At 43.8% G+C, this 20,685-nt stretch overlaps 1 protein-coding gene across 1 annotated transcript in view; it reads left to right on the forward strand.

Annotated features, from left to right (window-relative positions):
• MAN1C1 (mannosidase alpha class 1C member 1) overlaps positions 1-20,685 on the forward strand; it is a 125,633-nt gene that overhangs the window by 70,991 nt on the left and 33,957 nt on the right. The window contains 1 exon segment of the mRNA XM_033157799.1: positions 18,567-18,682. Coding sequence (XP_033013690.1) covers positions 18,567-18,682 — 116 coding nt within the window.

The following is a 20,685-nucleotide window of genomic DNA, read 5'->3' on the forward strand; positions in this document are numbered from 1 at the left end:
ATTGTTAGATGGATTTGTAGCTCGTTGACTGACCAAACCCAAAGAGTGCTCATCAATGGTTCCTCTCTATCTTGGGAAAAAGTGACAAGTGTGGTTCTACAGGGTTCTGTTTGGGGCCTGATGTTCAACATCTTTATACATGCCTTGGATGAAGGAATAGAGGGGATGCTCTTCGAATTTGTGGATGACACCATACTTGGAGGGGGAGCTTAATACTTCAGAAGATAGAGTAAGGTTTCAAGATGACCTTAACAGATTGGAGAACTAGGCCAAAACTTACACAATGAATTTCAGTAGAGACAAAGTGTAAGGTTCTACACTTGAGCCAGGAATAATCAGATACAAAAATATAAGATGGGGAACACCAGGCTTGACAGTAAAAGGTAAAGGTAAAGGTAAAGGGACCCCTGACCATTAGGTTCAGTCATGAACAACTCTGGGGTTGTGGCGCTCATCTCGCTTTACTGGCCGAGGGAGCTGGCGTACAGCTTCCGGGTCATGTGGCCAGCATGACTAAGCCACTTCTGGCGAACCAGAGCAGCGCACGGAAATGCCGTTTACCTTCCTGCTGGAGTGGTACCTATCTATCTACTTGCACTTTGACATGCTTTCGAACTGCTAGGTTGGCAGGAGCAGGGACCGAGCAACAGGAGCTCACCCTGTCACGGGGATTCAAACCGCCGACCTTCTGATCAGCAAGCCCTAAGCTTTATGGTTTAACCCACAGCGCCACCCGCGTCCCTAGCTTGACAGTAGCACCTGCAAAAATGATCTATGAATCTTGACAGACAAGCTTATCATGCTGCTTATGAGTCAAAAGTGTGATGCAGCAGCAAAGAAAGCTAATACACTTCTAGGCTCCATCGGTGGAACATTAGTGTCCAGATCAAGGGAAGTAATGATACCACTCTATTCTGCCTTGATCAGACCACACCTGGAAGACAGTGTCCAGTTCTGGACACCACAATTTAAGAAGGATATTGACAAGCTGGAACATGTGCAGAGGAGGGTGACCAACATGATAAAGGGTCTGGAAACTAAGCCTTATGAGGAAAAGTTGAGGGACTTGGGTATATTTAGCCCGAAGAAGTGAAAAATGAGAAGAGATACAATAGCCATCTGATATTTGAAGTTATTTGAAGGGCTGAGCAATGGATGATGGAGCAAGTTTGTTTTCTGCTGCTCCACAGGGTGGGACCCAAGCCAATGGATTCAAATAGCAAGGAATGAGATTCTGACTAAATATTGGGAAGAGCTTTCAGGTGGTAAGAGCTGTTCAACAGTAGAATGGACCACCTCAGAAGGTGGTGGACTTTCCTTCATTTGAGGTTCTTGAATAGAGGTTGAATGGTAATTTGTCAGGGATTATTTAGCTGTGATTCCTGCATTGTAGGGGGCTAGACCAGATGACTATTGGGGGGGTCTCTTCCAACTTTGCAATTCTGTAGGTTGAGAGAGAGTGACTGGCCCATAGTCACCCAGTAAGTTTCATGCTTGGGTGGAGAGTTTGCCATCGAAACACTCTAATCACACCACACTGGAACTCTAGAAGCCGTTTTGCAGAATGGAAAGGTGATGATGTATAAATATCCTAGCATTACATAAATAAATGAGAATGCAAAGGACTGGAGCTGTGGTTTTCTGCATGCAAAGCACATGTGCTGTAGCCCTTCCCCTAAATACTGAACAACTGGCATAGAGTCTGTAAGTAAATCAATGCAGGCGTTGAAATAAATCTAAAATTAAAGTGAAGCATATGTCAATATTAGAATTCAGCATTTCCTGGCTCCTGGCCCTGCACCTGAGCACTTGTAAACAACTCTGCTGAAACAGTTGCCTTTACCCTGCCTTCTAAAAGCATTTTCCAAGATGCTGCCCTATAAATATTTGTTGGACCTTGAGGAGTTACAGATTTTGGACCACTGGCTCTTGCTAACTAAATAGTCTGAACCAGGAATAGCCAGTGTGGTACCTCCAGATGTTGCTGAATTACAATTCACATCATCCCCAACCATTGGCCATGCTGGCTGAGGCCCAAGCACACAACCCTAGCACCAAAGGTTGACATTTGAGCTTCATAGCTGTCCAGAAAGGCAGGACCTCACTGTTAGGAGATTAACAGTGAGGTCCTGCCTTTCTGGACTTCTAGTTTAATGAGGCAGCAGTGTAAATAAAAACTGCTGAGCACATTTGAATCCCTATCCAGGCAACAACAGCAGAAGCGACTGCTTTTTGCCTAACGTCCTGTGACCTGTCTTTTGGCAGCTCCTTAGGACCTGCAAGAGGTATGACTGAATTGAATGAATGACTGAATTCTTCTGTGACTAAGCACAAAGTATTAAGTAAACCAGGTCTCATAGAAACAGCATCCTAATTTCTATTCCAAACAAGATCTTGGCACTAATTTTGTTTTGACAAATATGATTTGACATAAGAGTAGTGGGAGTCGAGGCCTTTCATTTTTGATCTGGATTTATATTGTTCTCATCTAAATTCTTGTCTTCTCTCTCTCTCTCTCTCTCGCCCCCTCCTCCTTTCTTTTCAGTTGTAAACTCCATTATTAAAGTTAGCAAGAAAAGCTATTTGCAAATTCAACTCTGTAGCGTTTAAGCGCCCTGTTATATGCAAGATTAAGTATGATAGCTTTTTAATGACTTGTGCTGTTCACTTTTGAACGTAGACAGAATGGATTAGTGTATACTTTGCTCGAAAGCTGCCCCCTCCTTCTCTCTTCTTGGTTGTGATTTTGTTTAGCGAGGAGCCACTGAAGGGAGTTTTGTTAGGCACCCATTTAAATTACCTGCAAAGAGGGTGGGAAGAGAAAGGCTTGTAGGTGAGGGACTGTAGCTTAGTGGCAGAGGCTTGCTTTGTGTGCATAAGGTCCCAGGTTCAATCCCTGGTATCTCCAGTTAAAAGGGCAGGAAGCAGGTGACAGGAAAGTCTCGCTGCCTTTGACCCGGGGAACCTGCTGCCAATCAGGGTAGAAAACACCTCCACTAGATGGGTGAACAGTTTGACCTGGAATAAGGCTGCCTACAATGTTCCCAAGTCTTCATTTGACACCTACTGCCTTTTTGATCGTGCATTCCTGAGCACCAGGAGCAAAGGGATGGCATGCTGGAAGGGAGGTATCTGAAAACTGTCGAGTAAGGGTGGAACAATCCTGAACTTATTTCCGAAGGACAGGTGGCTCACAGGTAGTTACAGCTGTTCACCTGGTGTGCAGGATGCGTGTCCGGGCTTGGTTAGCACTTGCCCTTGCTAGCATGCCAGCCTTTGCACCCAGAACGCAGGCAGATCTCCAACTCTGTTGTGAGCTTTCCTCTTCCTCCTGTGCTTTCTTTGTCATGTTCAAATTATATTGTCTGTACCAATCAGTGCAAACGTGAATTGAAGGGTGGGATCTCGGAGCACCTCCCCTCCCTCCTCCCCACGTCTGTGATTACTTAGTGCTTTTGTGGCTTGATTACATGACAGCCTTACTTAAACTTGTTAGTGTCCATGGCTGTGTGGGTTGACGTGTGCCTTCCAAAGTATTCCCCAAACAGGCAACTGAACACACATTGTACTTCCTAATGAGCCTTGGGTGATGTGTTCCTTGTTGCTGAACCATCACCACAATTGGCCTTAACGGATACCTTTCTAGGTCAATCTCAGGAGAGAGGCCCGGGCTCACAGGAAAGAAATGAGAAGTGAAAGCGGCTTATTAGCTGCTCCAGTCCAGGATTTGTTTCCTGCAGGGCAGTCAAGACAGGTATTTGAATGCAATCCAAGGCTTGTGAATTCCATGCCTAAAAATTCTATCTGTGGTTAAAACTCAGTGCAGGATTTCCAGTTCATAATAAACTTGCTCAATTTGAATGCATTCATGTGGTTAGCCTATGCGAGGTGTAGCAGAATTTAGAATATTTTTGCAAGAGCCAGTGATAGGGCAGGAAGAATTTCATTGGGGAAAGAGAAGCAGGATGTGTTAATGGTTAGAGAGTGTGATTAGACACCAAGGAAGGAGACATTTGGACATTTAACTTTGCACCATTTTATTTTTAGGAAACTTTTCAGGGTTATACTCTCTACCTGGCTGCTAAGAATCAGTATCCAATGTTCTCTGTCTGCTAGTGCAATGATTTTTGAGCTAGCGGATGGGAGAGATTTAATGTTGCATAACAGAGGAATCCAACACAACAGTTGCACTAACAGAAAGTCATTGCACAACAGATTTTGCAATCTGTTGTATAACAAAGTTCCAGCAACCTCCTTATGCATTTGCTTATCCAACAATTTTCCACTGACACAGAACATTTTACCAGTCACAAAGTGACTTTAATTTAGCACTACATTGGGCACGACCCCAAAAGCCCTTGGATCAGACTGAACTGGGTCCAACTAGTGCAGCATCTTGTTTCCCATAGTGGCCATCAGATGTCTCCCCAAAAACCAACCAAAGGGCTGTAGGCAATAGACCTCTCCCATTCTTGTTACTCAGCAGCTAGTACTCTGTGGCATGGCTATTCCATTTCATCATCATGCCTCCAAACCGTTGATAGATCCAACCACCTCCATGACCTCTCAGCTAGTGGCCACAACTGCATCTCTCTTAATGGAGAGAAGACACCTCCTTCAAGAGAACCAGCATCTCTGCTTCCTTCACGCAAAAGCATAATCAATTGAATTCCATAAGCTGATTATGCTTGTGTATGAAGGAAGTGCCTCCATTTTGTTTGACCTGGATTACTTGCCCATCAGTTTCATTGAGTGACATTTCTCCATTGGTCACATAATTCATTGTTAAAGTACTGGTTCTCTTGAAGGTCTGCCTGTGGTTGAATTGTCATCCAGGCTCCATGTCATTTTCAACCCATGGACTTTGTTTCCTTCAAGCTAGCTCAGTCAGAGCATGAGAATCTCAATCTCAAGGTCATGGGTTCGAGACCCATGTTGGAGAGAATATTTCTGCGTTGCAGGGGGTTGGACTAGATGACCCTTGTGGTGCCTTCCAACTCTCCAAATTCTGTTATTGTAAGTTTTCCTGTGCTTTTTGCTTTTGCTTTTTTGGCCATTGTTCTGCCTCAAGAGCTGTCCATTCAGCACCTCTCACAGGCAACATGCTGAAGAAACCAGCGCCTGTAAAGTAGATGGAGCAGAGAGAAGTGATAAGGTTTATGGGTGGGTTGAAAACTGAACAAAGCTGCCTTGTTGCACTCATTCCATGTGCTATTCTTCTCTGTGAATGAATGGAATAAATCAACACTGGCCTTAGAACTGCGTGGTACCAATTCTCGGACATGAGGAGTGGGCAAAGATTGCTTCTGCTGTTATCTGAAATTGCTTCTATGGTGGGCAGTTCCTCTTGTGGCTGAAGAGAACAAATGGAAGCCTTGTGTCATCCTCGAGGCTTCCACAGTTTTGTGACTGTTTGCAGAAACAGACTGAGTATTTTAACTTTCTCTCTCTCCCAGCATCCATCATTATAATGCCCGCTCTCTTATGTTGCTGTATAAAGTTAGCTTGTCTTGCATGCCTTTTGCAAAATCTTCCCTTGGATTTAGCTTCTTCTATAGGTGACAGTCTTTCACTTCCAAGATAACACCTTCTCCCAGGGTAAGGCAGGGTCGTTCTCTGACTTCACCATGGGTAGCGGATCGATGGAAAGCCCACTCTGCCCTCAAACCAGCCCTTTCTTCTAGGTAGGCAGCAGGATTGTTCTAAAGTTCCAGTCAGACTTCTTTATTTTAATAGTTTTCTGCTTTTTCCATTTCTCTTTCTGCCCTGTCCAGTTTCTCTGAAAAGGCAACAAGGATGGCATGGGTATTAGCCTGGTTTTGTGGGGGTGTGGGGAGAGAGAGAACAGGTATGATGTTGCTATAGTGCTGTTGGGATGCATGATGTGTTATAGTGCTGTCAGGGTGCATAATGTAATGCAGAGTAGAAGAGGACAGGCCCCTGCTCCAAGGTATTTACAGGTACAGTCTAAAATCTGATGCAGAGAAAACAGGATGGTAAAACAGGGGTGCAATATGCAATTGGTTGGGTTGCATGTGTTTCAGCTCAGTTAGAGTAGGGCATGGGAATTAGGGGTTGTGCCAGCAGCTTCATAGAAAAGGTGGATTTTGAGGAGGGATTTTAAAGTAAGTAAAGAGGAGGCATTACACAGGTGTTTGGGGAGGCAGTTCCAAGCATACAGGGCAGTCAGGAGAAAGGGCTGTGTCCTCGGAGGGTGCAGCTTCCTCTCTCATAGGTTCTAATGGCAGATGAGGTAACTGGTGCTTAAGGAACTCAACATTTTGCTCTTTGTTGCCATCATGCTGACATGCAGCATTCTGGAACAGATGGCCATATTGGTCCATAATGAATGATGCATTTTCCATCAGGATAAATTCTGCAATAGCCCCAATCCAACATTAATACCTAAAATTAATTCCTTGCTTTATAGGCTATAGGCAGTGATTCTGCCAGTCTCCTGGGCCAAGATTACCAACCCATGGAAGGGAAAGCAGCAAACTCCCAGTGATCATTTTCACACTTTAATCCCCCAAATGGGATTCCTGATGTTGCTTAAGGGTGTGTGTGTGTGTGCGCGCGTGCGTGTGTGTGGTCAACCCCCCCCCTTTCAAAAGCCTTTAAGATCAAGGCTGGTGATCATAATCCTTACAAGTGATTCTGAGAAACTGGAATAAACTAGTTCTAGGATGCCATTCTGGGCTGGCCTTAGACAGCATTCCTGCCATCTCAAAATTGCCTTCCTCCTTTACACCTCCCTGGTGTCTTCTCTGGTGTGCATCTGACCAAAGCTTTTAAAGGTTCTTTTCCTAGTTGCTTCACTGCTTCCACCTGACTGAATTTTCCGCATTTGATCTTTTTCCGGGGCAGCCCTGTTCCACTAGGGATCTCACCCTGCCAGCATGCTGAACAAAGTGAAGCATTGTTCTAGCTCTCTGCTTGCATTTGTATGAAATTGCCACGATATCTTTGGTAATTCAACATCCTCCAGCTTCATCCAAGTTGAGGAATAGTTCAAAGTCTTTTTTTCCAAGGCAAGATAGCTTGTTGCAGCCTTCTGCTTGCAACTAAATGCAGCTTTCCGATGTTGAGGTACACACAGAATTGCTGGTCTTTTAACTTTTAATGGACTGTCTCTAGTTTGAATTATAAATAATGTTGTACAAGCTTTTCAACTGATGTACAAAAATATTCTAGCTTCATAAAGTCATTGAGGTCGAAACTGCTGGTTGTGACTACCCAGGAAGGAGTTTATTGGGGTTGCAGTAGTGTGTCCCCTCCTTAAGGCAACCTCTCTGCCCCCTGAGCTGATAAAAAAATGCTATCATACATTTGGGACAAGGGGCTTGAGAAGGTGGCAGCAGTCAAGTTTCAGACATGCTAGGAGGAAACTGATTACTTGGATCCATTCTAGTCTGGCGTCAGTCCTGGCCATGGCACTAAAACTTCCTTTGTTGCCCAGGTGGATGACATTTTATGGGAGAAAGATAGGGGAAGGTAGATGCATGCAGAAGGTCCCAGGTTCAATCCTCAGCACCTCCAGGTAGGACTGGGAAGGCTGGCTTGCCCCAAGCCCTGGAGTGCCACTGCTAGTCATTGTTGACAGTACTGAATTAGATGCACCAGTGGGCTAACTGTATTATGGCAGCTTCCCAAGTCAGATATAACCATCTTCTGAGAGGCTGAGGATGGAGTTTTGTATTGCACAGGGACCCTGAGGAACATCTAGTCCAGCCCCCTGCAATGCAGAAGTAGGCAGCTGGTTCATACAGGGATCGAACCTACAACCTTGGTGTAATCAGCACCACACTCTAACCAGGCTCATCTTCCAGTGAGTCAAATCATTGCTCCATCTAGCTTGGTATAGTCTACACTGACCGGCAGCAGCCTTTCGGGGTTTCAGACGGGATACTCCCAGCCCCACCTGGAGATGCTGGGGATTGAACTTGGGATCTTTTGCATGCAAGGCAGATGATGCCGTACTACTGAGCTACAGACATTCCCTGAATCTCCTGTCAATCTCTTACCACCCTCCCCTGAACTAAAATTTATGGAAACACAGGAAAGCTCAGGCTATTTGTCCATCTAGCCCAGGATTGCCTGCTCTTTCTAGCAGCAGCTCTCAATGATCTGGGGAAAGATGTCCTTCCATCACCTGCTGCTACATTGTCCTTGCAGCTGGAGCCATTGGGGACTGAGCCTGCGTGCAACGCATGTGCTGTACCACTGAGCTTGTGGTCCTTCACTGGGGTCACTTGAGGAGAAAGAATGCCTGCTGATCCAGTGTGCCTGCAGTATAGATCAGCCTGTGAAAAACAGAGAGTAAGAGAAGGAGAAAGGGGGACATCTCCATTATTTAAAACAGAGTTCCAAATTGCAGGCAAGAGTTAGGAAGTGTATTCCCTAGACTAAAGCAACTGGAAACTACTGGTTTAAGTGAAAGTAATGTGGATTGTTGGTTTTGAAACTTAGGCTGTATATGAGGTTGAACTTTTGGATGGTTTGGGGTTTTAGCCCTTTTCTGATGTGAAAACAGGTAGTTTTCTTCTTTACCTGAACAGTTCCTTGCAGTAGGGAGGGGTTTTCTGGTTTCCAGTTCTAACTGTAGAAAGCAGTTGGAAACAGAGATTTTTCAGGAAAAGACATGGATGTAGTCAAATACTGATAGGCTTGGGTTTGAATTTGTTTTGTCTTTCCTGAATTATAGAGGCTTTATTCTGAATGCAGGCATATTTCTGGGAAGGTCTGTTTTCAGAACCACTGCTCTTCCTGCTCTTCAAATAGGCCAGGGGTCAGCAACCTTTTTCAGCCGTGGGCTGGTCCATCGTCCCTTAGATCATGTGGTGGGCCAGACTATATTTTGGAAAAAAAATATGAACAAATTCCTATGCCCCACAAATAACCCAAAGATGCATTTTAAATAAAAGCACACATTCTACTCATGTAAAAACACCAGGCAGGCCCCACAAATAACCCAGAGATGCATTTTAAATAAAAGGACACATTCTACTCATGTAAAAACATGCTGATTCCCGGACCGTCAGCAGGCCGGATTGAGAGGGTGATTGGGCCGCATCCGGCCCGCAGACCTTAGGTTGCCTACCCTTGAAATAGGCAGTCATAATACAAGGCTTGCAAGAGCTCCGCTCTGGTCTAGTGACAGCGTAAAAGAGCGAACCTTTGACTTCCATTCTCATTGTCTCTGCATGCTCTCTCTCCTCAGTGCTGTTCAGATGAAAATAGATACTCCTGTTCTAAGTGAGAGAGCAGCTCATCATAGATAGATAAAAAATAAAAATGCCATGGGGAAGCCACTTCAGAGCATGTCTGGTAGCCTCTGCATTAGGTTGAAAAGATATAGGATTTTTTTAACATTAAAGGGCACAGTCCAAAGGGATATTCTCTTGCACGAACCCCTCTGAAACTAAGGGGAAGAGCTGATCCCATTCACTGCAATGGAGCTTCACACAAAAACACCCTGTTGGGTGGTGCCTGACATAATTTCATCTGTTTGACAAAAAATAGGCTGGTCTGTTAGACTGGAAGGCTCAAATGATGGCATGCTCTCCTACTAAATAGCCACAGGAAGCTTACATGCAGGTGGGGCTAGAACTCTTCTCCCTGACATACCTTTTTTGTTTAGTTAATGTATAGATCCCCTCCCCTCTGCAAAAACACACACCCCTTTTTGCTTAGAGTTCAGTTGCGGGAACCAACCACCTGAAGTTGTACAGCCCAGACGCAGGCTAACCATCTCCATATGAAGCACATCCCTGAGAAAGAGAGAGACATTACACTGATCTGAATTTTCAGAAAGCTATCTGTCCTTTGTTTTAGCTACATGCTAAAAGAAATGCTTCCTTTCGTCTGTCCTGAATCTTCTCAACATTTGGCTTCCACAAGAGGTTAGTGACGGCAGCCAACTTGAATGGCTTTAGAAGAGGTGTGGACAAATTCATGGGCAGTAAGACTATCAGTGACTGCTAGGAATGATAGCTATGTTCTGCCACCACTGTCGGGGGCAGCATGCCCACAAAGACCAGTTCTAGTTGCAGATGGGGAGAGTGCTGTTGCACTTAAGCTTCTGCTTGTGGGCTTCATTTTGGGGCATCTGGTTGGCCGCAATGAGAACGGAGTGTCAGACTAGATGGGCCTTCGGCATGATCCAGCAGGACATATTGTGGGGCCATTGGCAAAAACCTGGATAGATGTTTATTTCCTATAAGAGAGATAGGGAACTTTAGACCAGATGTTCTTGCACTCCAGTTTGCCCCCCCCAGTACAGTCAATCAGTGGTCGGAGATGGTGAGCAACATCTGGAGGACCACGGGTTCCCTACCTGTCTTACAGCAAAGCTTTATTGGTTTGAACACTATTCCAGGAGAAATATTTTGATTTGCTCACCCTGTAAAGTTTAGTGTGCGTACACACACACACACACACACACACACACACACACTTACTTGCTCCTGTCCCTTACAAGATATTTGCAGATCTAATCAAAGGTGCTGCGGAAGAAAGGAGCGATTCTTAAGTCCCTTTGTAAGACAAATGCAAGCCTTCCACCTCTTGCTTCCTTGGACATCAAGCATTCTAGGAACAGGATGAAATAATAGCTTTGCGTCTTGTTACAAAAGGGCAGTGCATCAGTGAAGCCCGTCCTCTGTTGTGTACACGCTGCAACAGAGAAGGCGAAACCATTCATGGTGCTGGATAAAAGAGCAGCACTTGTTATTAATCCCTCAGTGCATTTCATGTATTTAAAGACATTTATTTTACACAGCAGCCTCTTTGCCAATCCAAACTTCTTTTTTCTTCATTTCAATTAAGCACGGCTTTTATTATTCATCTCGCAGTTCCTGTTTAGTTGGGGAGGAGGAATCTAGTTCTCTCTTTTACTCTCTCTCCTCTTTTATGAAAGGCTTTTGTGGATTATATCATCAAATTAAATCAAGCCCATTAATGTGCTACTTTTGCAATATCACAGTAATAGTCTGTGCCTCGGGCACTCTTTGGGGGTGTTTGTTTCTCCCCCCCCCCATATTTGCCTATCTTCTCGCCAGTGTCCCATGTTGCTCAGAGCTGGTACATTTCTTCCATTAATAGAAAACAGCATAAAAAGCACATAATCATTAATATTGCAAAATCATTAGAGCTGATAAAAAGAAAGGAAAGCACTGGCTCGGGCAATGTTATTTTTCATGGTCACTGCCTTTTGTAAACATGTTACAGAATCAGCTTTTTTTGAAACACGCTTGGAGATTGGGAAAGGGTTGTTTTTGTAGGGAGGGTGACTTCTCTTCCCTTGTGCTCTTTTCAGATTTTGCTAGTTAGGTCATCATCCTTCGGTACTGTTTTGCCACTAGCTGGCAGAAGCCCAGGCTTATCTTGCCAAGTTCTTTCTGCCCATGAACAGACCTGAGGTTGACAAATTGATAGTTCACACAGACCAAGGATGAGGGGAACAGAGACTGAATCAGCTCCTCAGCTACAAATGATGTGCTAATGCTTGAGATAACCTGGCTAGGTTGTATAATAATGGCAGTAGTACAAGATGAGAGAAAGTTAAGCACTGCATCTTTTTTAAAAAAAAAATGCCATTGTTTGCCTTGTGGTGCACAGGCTCTGCACGCTTGAGGACCAAACTAGGTGAAAAGTTTATGAAGTGAAGCCTTGCACATAACCGTGTGGCTAGTGGGCACATGCATGCGGCTGCACAATTTGTCGCCTTCTGTGTCTTTCTTTCGGTTTGACTGCAGAGCTGTGTGTGTGGTAAAGTGCCACTGTTTTGTTTTTTCCGAACTGCTGGGCAGCCCACTGGATCCTTCAGGAGCAGGGCTTGTATTTGACCAGCAAACATTTGGAGTTAAATTGAAGAGGGAAGATCCAGTAGTTAATCTTCAGCATTGTGAGGTAGAGGGTGAGCGCTGGGTCCTGTGCAACTACATACACAGCAACCAGTACAGGATTGGGACCAGGACTGGAGCTGTGGTACATGGGCAGGAGGGTTCCCATGGAAGCAGTTGCTTACAGGCAGCTTTCATAGACTTTTAGAGTTGGAAGAGACCCCAAGGTCATCCAGTCCAACCCCCACAATGCAAGAATCACAGCTAAAGAAACCGTGACTGAGGGACATCCAAACACTGCTTAAAAACCTCCTTTGCACATTGTGCAGTTGCAGACACATTAGTGTATGTGCCACAAGGAGTCGCAAGCAATCCTAGGTTCCTCACGCACATACTTTTTACAAAGCAGTGAAAATGTGTGTGTGCTCTCTCTGACACACACTTAAACTTTGCAGGTGCACCTTAAAAACATAATGTGTGAAACAACCTCAAGCAAGCAGGTCTTTTAAGATTGTGCTTGTGATTTTGATAAATTGTTGTTGTTTTATAGTCCCATTTTCTGTGGATTGTTTTTATCATTAAGCAGTATATTAATGTGTTGAATAAAATAAATGATCAAATTCTCTTCTCTGCTACTGCAGTGGTCAAAGGTGCCCCTAGTTTTCAATGCATTGTTCATAACTGCAAGAAAAAACATACAGTGTGTGTGTGTGTGTGTGTGTGTGTGTATTTGTTTGCGGTCAGCAATCTGCTGACTAGTTCAAAATTGTCAAAAACGTTAATCTAGTAATTGAATGAACCAGCAGGCCTTTAAAACAAAAAATCATTAAAAATGAGGTTCATCCAACCATATGAAAGCCTTGCAGGAAATGCCAGCTTTTCTTCAAAATGTGGTTTATCAATAATTATTTGCATTTATTTAAAACTATTTCCCAAACCTTATTTATGTTGCTCTTACCTAATAATTTCTTTTAAAAGTTCAGAGCAGCTTACTTGATGCTCCCTGCTAGATTTCCCCTCCAGGTGCTGACCTGGTCCACATCTCTTTGGTCTCATGAATAGATATCTCTTCTATCACACAGCAGGAGAAGGATGACTGTGTTATTGAGAGTGTAAGGCTGCTTCCCAGCCTTGGTACTGTGCCATATTATATTATTAGCTATCATTAGTATTTTAATTCTAACTCTCCGTTCATCCACGAATCACAGGGCCATGTGCAAAATCAGAAACCATATAAAATATTATTATACATATGCACACAGGCTTAAAAACATCAAATAATAATAATAATAATAATAATAATAATAATAATAATAATATATAGGTATTAAGAGGCCTAGGTGAAAGACATTGGTGTCAGTGTTTGAATGTGCCAAGACCTGAGCAATGGGGAGATATGGAGGCCCCAGGTACAGTTTGGCATAGAGCAGGAGTTCCCAAAGTGTGGTCCCAAATTTCATTCAGGTGCTCCTTGTGTGGATTTGTGGTTGAAGATGGGAAGCAACAGCTCCCCATTAAGTATTCATATTGATTTTCCATAGTGTCTTATGCCTTCCTTTATTTCTTACATAGCATTGTATTTTATTTGCATGGAATTCAAATTGCAACACAACTAAATACCATCTATAAGAAATAAAAGAAGCAATAAATACACAATAAGAATCATACAGCATCTAGAATAGCACATTAGAGCTGATACAACAGGCAGAAAAACAACAACCATTAAGTGGTCTTCCAAGAGCCTCAGCAATCTTCAAGTGGTCTATGAGGCCTCCCTTGTCCTACTTCCAGTACTGCCCATGTTAAGCATGTGATGCAGGCCACTATCACTGTAGGCTTGTACAGAGGATGGAGCTGAGAAAAATGGCTTAGCCAAGCCTCCGTGGTTAGTCCCATCAGGAGTTTACAGTAATAGAATCACAGAGTTGGAGGGAGTTTGTGTAGGCCAGCTAGGACAACCTTCTGGCTGCCCAGCTTCTGCTCAATGACCTCGAGTGGGGGAGCCAACTGGCACTCTTACAGGTGCCACATGACACTCATTCTGCATTTGCAGGAAATTATCTTTAAGAGTGGCAGCACTCATACTTTGCAGCTCCCTGCCTGTTGATATTAGGTAGGCACCTTCACTGGACGCTTCTCAGTGTCTACCTTAAGCATTTTCTTTAGGCAAGCCTATCAAGTCATGTAGAATTGTTGGGATGTGTTCTAATCTGGTTTTTAGCTTATTGTTGGTCCCCCCCCCATGTTTTAAATAGTTGTTTTAAACTGTTTTTTATTCATAATTTATTGTTTTATTATTTTAGTAAACTGCTTTGATGTCTTACTATAATCAAGAAGTATATACCCGTAAATATTTCATAAATAAATTTGTTCATTTATTTTTATTTCTAGAAAATACCACCCTCTCTTAATATATCAGGGTGGTTGGTGTGCATCAACATAAAGACTAGCTACAAGGGAAGGGAATTAAGCAATGCATAGGGCTGTCATCATGGAAAAGTCTTCTAGCGAATTGCACTCAGGGATGACTGCGGATGTACTCGGAAACTGCAGTTTTATTAATAAAGCTTAAATTTTCTGAATCTCACCTAATAGCTTCAGAGCTGGGTAGCAACTCAGTTTGAAGGCTGCCTGCAACTGAAAACCTGCAATAAAAGCCATACTCGGCCCTCTGGCCCTCCTAATCTGGCATGGTGGGTACTCAACACCCCTCTGTTGTTGCAGCCCAAGGCAGGCAGCAGAAACAAGGGTTGGAGGCATTCTGCTTGGTAGTGTGACAAGGTTGTGAAGCCCTGGTGGTTCATACAGTAGGGCGCTGCAGTCAGTTGTGCATGGTCTGCATATGCACTGTTGCCCCCTGCTGGAGGACAATGGCAGTAACCACTAGATCCTTGCTCAGGAGGGAATTTATACTCTGCTAGTTAATCCAGCAGCACTGTTCCTTTGACAAGGCCTGTTTTGAACACCCAGAGAGTGTTTGTTTAGAAACCTGCTGTTGCCAGTTGCTGTCATCTCTTAGCATTCATAACGGTGCTAGAAAGCCATGAGTCACTTTTCACTGGAAATGTGCATTCATTGTCTGACAGAACAAAGGGTTCTCCGTTAAGAGAGCTATCTGATCTTGCATGTCATTTCTTGCAGCTAGAGAATGGCTCCCTCCCCTTGCCAGGCAGCTGTGGAGAAAACTGTGCTTTAACCAGAAAGAGCCTGGAGAGACTGTTTGGTCTCAGGGCTTGGTCCGAAGGGTACATGATACACCAGCCTTGCTGGAGCTATGCAGTCAGTCAGGCTCTCATAACGCTAGAACGGAGGGACATCCAAGGAAGCTGAACGCTGGAAGGCAAAAGGAAGTACTTCTTCACACAGCACATAAGCTACTGAATTTGATCCAACAGGAGATAGTGATTGCCATCAACTTGGATGGCTTTCCAAAAGGATGAGAGGAGGATAAGGCTATCAGTGGCAATGAGCCATAATGGCTATGTTCATCTTCCACGGTGGAAGGCAGCATTCTTCTGAATACCCTGTGTTGCTTGGTGTATGGCAGGTGTATAATCTGGACTCTGCACTTCAAGCACTAAAATGTATTGGGTCTCATTTGTTCAGGCTCTGATGATCTACCTCAGATTGGGCTCTCTGTTACCTCTCACGGCATATATAAGCAAAACAAAATAAAATAAAAAATTCCTTCCAGTAGCACCTTAGAGACCAACTAAGTTTGTTCTTGGTATGAGCTTTCGTGTGCATTTGTCTGCCTGGGCCACAACCAGAAACACAAAACAAAAACACTCTTTCTTCGTTGCTGTCGTAGTGGTAATGCATCTTGTCTGTTGCTTTAAGCATCCCTTCAGAGACCATTCTGGAGACACCTGCCAGTGTGTTTTGTCTTTAATGGGGCTTTTTCTCTGGTAGAATCCTATGTGTAACCATATTGGTGTGACCCAAGCAGCAGTTCTTCAGAACGATCTGGAAATGTGGTCTGACAAACTATTTTCATGCAGACATCTGTTGCAGCTGATTTCCCCAGGAGCAAACCGTTTGCTTTTTATCAGGCTTTAACACATTTTGGCTTCAAATTCATAGCTGATGAGTGCCACGAGTTATCAGAAGAGTTGTGAACCAATTAAAGGGTTTTTCTGTTTTAAGTCTCCTGACAGTATTGCTTTCACTGAGTCATTCATAGATTTTTAAAACTCAATACTATAGGATCTTAAGATACCCCTAGGGATTTTGTGCCCTTAAATACCAGACAGTTCAGGGTTTCTCTCCTCTCCACTCTGCATCCAGCCACCAGAAACTCAATGGAGGGAGGGATTGTTTTACTGATGTTTTTGCCCTCTTTTCTTCCTTCCTCAAATTGAGCCACTGTGTACATGCTCCGGGTCTTGTTCCAGTCCATAATCTGGGAAGGCTGAATGGGAAAACATGCAGAAGTGGAACCTGCTCAACATGCTTCAGGCCATATACCCAGTGGTGTAGCACAGGGGCGGTTGCCTCAGATGCAAAATATCAACTTCATGCTTCCATCTCTGGGCTCTGTTAAAAACAACTTTCCCATGTAAACCAGGAAGTGACATCTCTACACCGTTAGGCAGTTGAATATACATGCGTACTCCATCCACTTCCCTCCTACCCACCCACCCCCTCTGTGTGGCCTCGGGCACCAGCAACCCATGTTATACCACTGCATACACTCCCTTCTTTTACTCCTGAAGGAAGATCCTGTAAGAGCGTGAAGTCATATGAAGTTATTCCAGAATTCTGCTTTTCTGGAGAGGAAGCAGACCGTTCTGTGGAGGACCGAGGATAGGTGAACCTCCCTCTTGTTCATATGAATTGACAGATTAGGAGCAGAGGCTTTATTAAAATTGTTAGAGAGACAAAAGGAAAAGAACAAATTGTTACGGTTTCTGCTTTAGGAGGTCTGACTTCATCAGTCTTTAAGAATTCTCTCAGATTGTCAGCAGGTAGATAGATATGGTTGGACTGATAGGCATTGTACACTTGGATCTTGTAAAAACCTTCTGACAAAATCCTCCCCCAAAGGCTATTAAGTACACATAGTAGTCACAGGATAAGAGGGCAAGGTAGCCAACAGGGCACCCTCCAGATGTTTCTGACCTACAACTCCCAGTATCGCTGAACATCACCCCTGCTGGCTGGGGCTGATGGGAACTGAAGTCCAACAACACGTAAACCGCTTTGAGGTTTTATACAATCAAGCGATATATACATTTTATGAAATAATAACATCTGGAGGGCGCCACATTGGCGATCCCTGCTTTGATGAAATGGTAACTGGTTAAGGGGGAGGAAGCAAATGGGTATGTGAGTGTAGGGATCATGCTAAATTATTTGGGATGATGAAATCCAAGGCAGACCGTGAAGAACTCCAAATGTGTATGAACTGTTGGTGACTAACCAGGAAAGAGTTAGGTGGGTTGCACTGGATAACTTGATGAGGAGGTCATCTCAGTGTGTGGCTTCTGTGAAAAAGGCAGAGATTCCATGTGAAGCTCATTAAACTGGAGATTAAGGGGAGCAAATAAGAGGTGCTAATTGCCTTTGCTTTGCTGTGAAAGCCTGTTCTCTGTTTTTGAGAACTCTTGGTCTATGCTCCATTTCCGTTCTCCAGTAAGCCAGCTGATGGACCTGATCATGCTGCTTGCACTGATTAATTGGCATAAACCCAGGCTGAACACACTGTTTCAACGTGGGATATAAAAATTAAAGCTGTGTTTTTAAGGATGGGTTGAAAACGGGGGTTCTTGTTGAAATTTCAATGACAAAGTGGTAAGTCAAGCTCCCTTTACCAGAACTTGCCCTGTCTGGAAAAGCCTTCAGCAATAACCCCTTGACACTCAGCACCAGCAGAATTTTTAGCTGCAAATGTAGCTGTGGAGCTGTGGCACAAAGGCAGGTTTTTAAACTGGAATTCTTTCTGTGCTGAAATATGAGAGGCCCCATCAGTATTGACATCCCACTGGCTCTCGAAAACACAGTTATTTAGACAAGCATTTCCCTCACCTGAACCCCCTGATGCAATTGCTGTTTTGACTGTTTTCATTGTTATGTTACTTTAATGGGCTTGTTTTAGTCTACATTTTAAGCATGTATTTAATGTTTTGATTAAATTGTTCAATTGTATATTTTAATTCTGAGTGGATGTATTTTTATAATTGGTTTTATACTTGGAAACCACTTAGAAGACAATTTGGCAAGTAAGTAGTGTGTGTGTGTGTGTGTGTGTGTGTGTGTGTGTGTGTGTTGTAACTCCCATTTACACCTCAGCCATTTCTCTGTTGCCTAGCTTCTCTGTTTGGCCCACATACACATCCCAATCACAATTTCAGGCATAAACTCCTTGGGGAAGGAATTTGCCCCCTTTAAAAGTACCATATTATTTCATTTATGAATTGCTTCTTATGAAACACCTTGAAGCAATTTCACAATACAATAAATGTGCATATAAAAGCATATATAGAAACAATTAAGAACCATTACATATATAAAAGCAGTTAAAACAATTATATAGCTAAAAATAACAGCAGCACAGATGCCAGCCGGGATCTTGTATAAATTCTGAATGATAATATGAATGCTAAATGCCATTTAACCATTAGCGTTTCTGGGGTTGTTGTTTTTTTGCAACCATCCATGCACAAACACATGGGAAGTAGAATAAAGATCCATTTCAAACTGTTCTGTTTTCTGCTGATGCAGGAGGTCTCCGGGGAGCAACCGTGGTGGATGCCTTAGATACTCTGTATATCATGGAGCTGCAGGAAGAATTCCAAGAAGCCAAAGATTGGGTGGAAAAGAACTTTGACTTGAATGTGGTGAGTCAGTCTTTGAATATGTTTCTCTGAGCTGCAGAAACCGCCTGGCATGTTTGGGACCCTGGAGTTTTGACTTTGGGCTCCTCACAAACAAAAGACACACAGACCCAGCAGAAGCAAGCTGAGAATTGGGAATTGGTGCAGTTCTGTCAGGTTCCAAGAAAGGGTTCATCCACACTTAACCTTTGCTGCGCACTTTTCTAGGCAAAGGTCCAGAAGCTTTCCAAGTCCGTGTCCAATCTGTCTGTCTATTTATTTGTTTTGTTGGTTTGATTCAGTGGTAACATGTCTATTTTCCCAGGGAAAGTGCCAGGACAAACAAACAAGCAAAATAATGGAGCAATCCATTGAAAACCTGATTGCCACTTACTCCGGTTCAGTGGTAAAATGTGGGTTTACCCAGTGAAAGCTCTGGTACAAAAACAAAAAAACACTGGGACACAGACCTGGAATTCCCAGACCTATTCCCAAACACACCACAGAAGGAAGTGTGAATGAGCCCAAAGTGTCCTTTATGCTTCTTATTCTTTAGGAATTTCTCTTGATCACTGGGTAAGAGCACCAGAGAAGATAAAATCCAATCATGTCAATTTCTCTGTTGCTTTCCCCTTAAGTGTCATTTATTTCTATCTCCAACTCCTCCTCCTCCTCCTCCTCCTCCTCCTCCTCCTCCTCCTCCTCCTCCTCCTCCTCCTCCTTGTCCACTCGGCAAGGTTGGTCTTTTCAGAAGTCAAACATGGCTGCAGGCATTTGAAGCTCAAGTGTTAACAGCCTAGCACTTTCAATTTGTAATAAAAAGTTGTGTTAAATCCAACACCACATTTGTATTGGAGGTGCAGAATGGGGCAACTTTGCGGAGGAGGGTCTTGAACCCAAACCTCCCAGACCTGAACCGAAATCACTGGGTTGCAGGGGCTTTCTTATTAACATTTAAGTCTGATATTGGTATTTGGCCATCATAAATGGGTTTCTGAATCTTCCACTTCAGTTAATCACCATTTGAAAATGAAGCTAAACATAACTTTGCATGAGCTAGTGCAGCCTTCTGTATAATAAGCCTAGAGGCTAAATACTGGAAGAGAATCACCACTGTTCTTCAGACCAATGAGAGAAGCTGACCTAGAAGCTGGAATAGGGATCAGGATCTTCTCTGTCCTATTTCTGTTAAGAGACAGAGGAACATAGGAAACTGGGGAACCTCAGGCCTAGGGCCAAATGCAGCCCCCCCGGCTTCTCTTTGGCCCTCAGGTCTGCACCCTCCAGGCCACACCTCCTCTTCCAGGCCACACTCCTCACTGGATATACTTTGGAGCCTCTTTTATTGTTTTTGCCTGGCTGGAATATGTTCTTGAACTCTTATAATGCCTCTTACTTGCCTTGCAGAAGGGTAGAGAGGGCTGTGTGACTGTGTGTAGAAACATGCCTACTGTGTAGAGATGGCATTTTTGTTAGTTGCTCCGCCCACTTTTGTCTTTGGCCCCTCCCACCATTGGTAAATCGTCACGAGAAGAGAATGTGGTCCTTGGCCTGAGAAGGGTTCCCCACCTAAAACAGCATTGCCTACACTGACTGGCCATTACTCTTCAGGGAAGGGAACTTAGCAGCCCTAGCTGGAGAGTTTGCACAGATTGAATCTGGGACCTTCAGCATGCAAAGCAGATGCTCAGCCACTGAGATACAGCTTCTTTGCCGGTCCCTGTGCCACTCTCACCTAAGGTTAGAGCTTGGTCATGATATGCATAGGCTGGCATGCATCCCTTGGGTCCCTGGTTCAAGAACTACTGAGGTTGCAGATCTTGTGTTTACCAAGATGGTGTTCAGATTCTAATTTCAGAGCTATGCTGCAGTTGTTGTTGCAGCATAACTAGCATTTTCTTTGAAGCATGAGCAGCTAGTTCAGCTGCCTCACCTTCCTAGAAAGAGGTGACCAGCACAGACTTGCAAATGGACAGTCACATCTGATAAATTCTGGTTGAATGGTTTGTGTTTGGCATCAGATCGAT

Source organism: Lacerta agilis, chromosome 8 (assembly GCF_009819535.1).
Source record: "Lacerta agilis isolate rLacAgi1 chromosome 8, rLacAgi1.pri, whole genome shotgun sequence".
NCBI lineage: Eukaryota > Metazoa > Chordata > Lepidosauria > Squamata > Lacertidae > Lacerta > Lacerta agilis.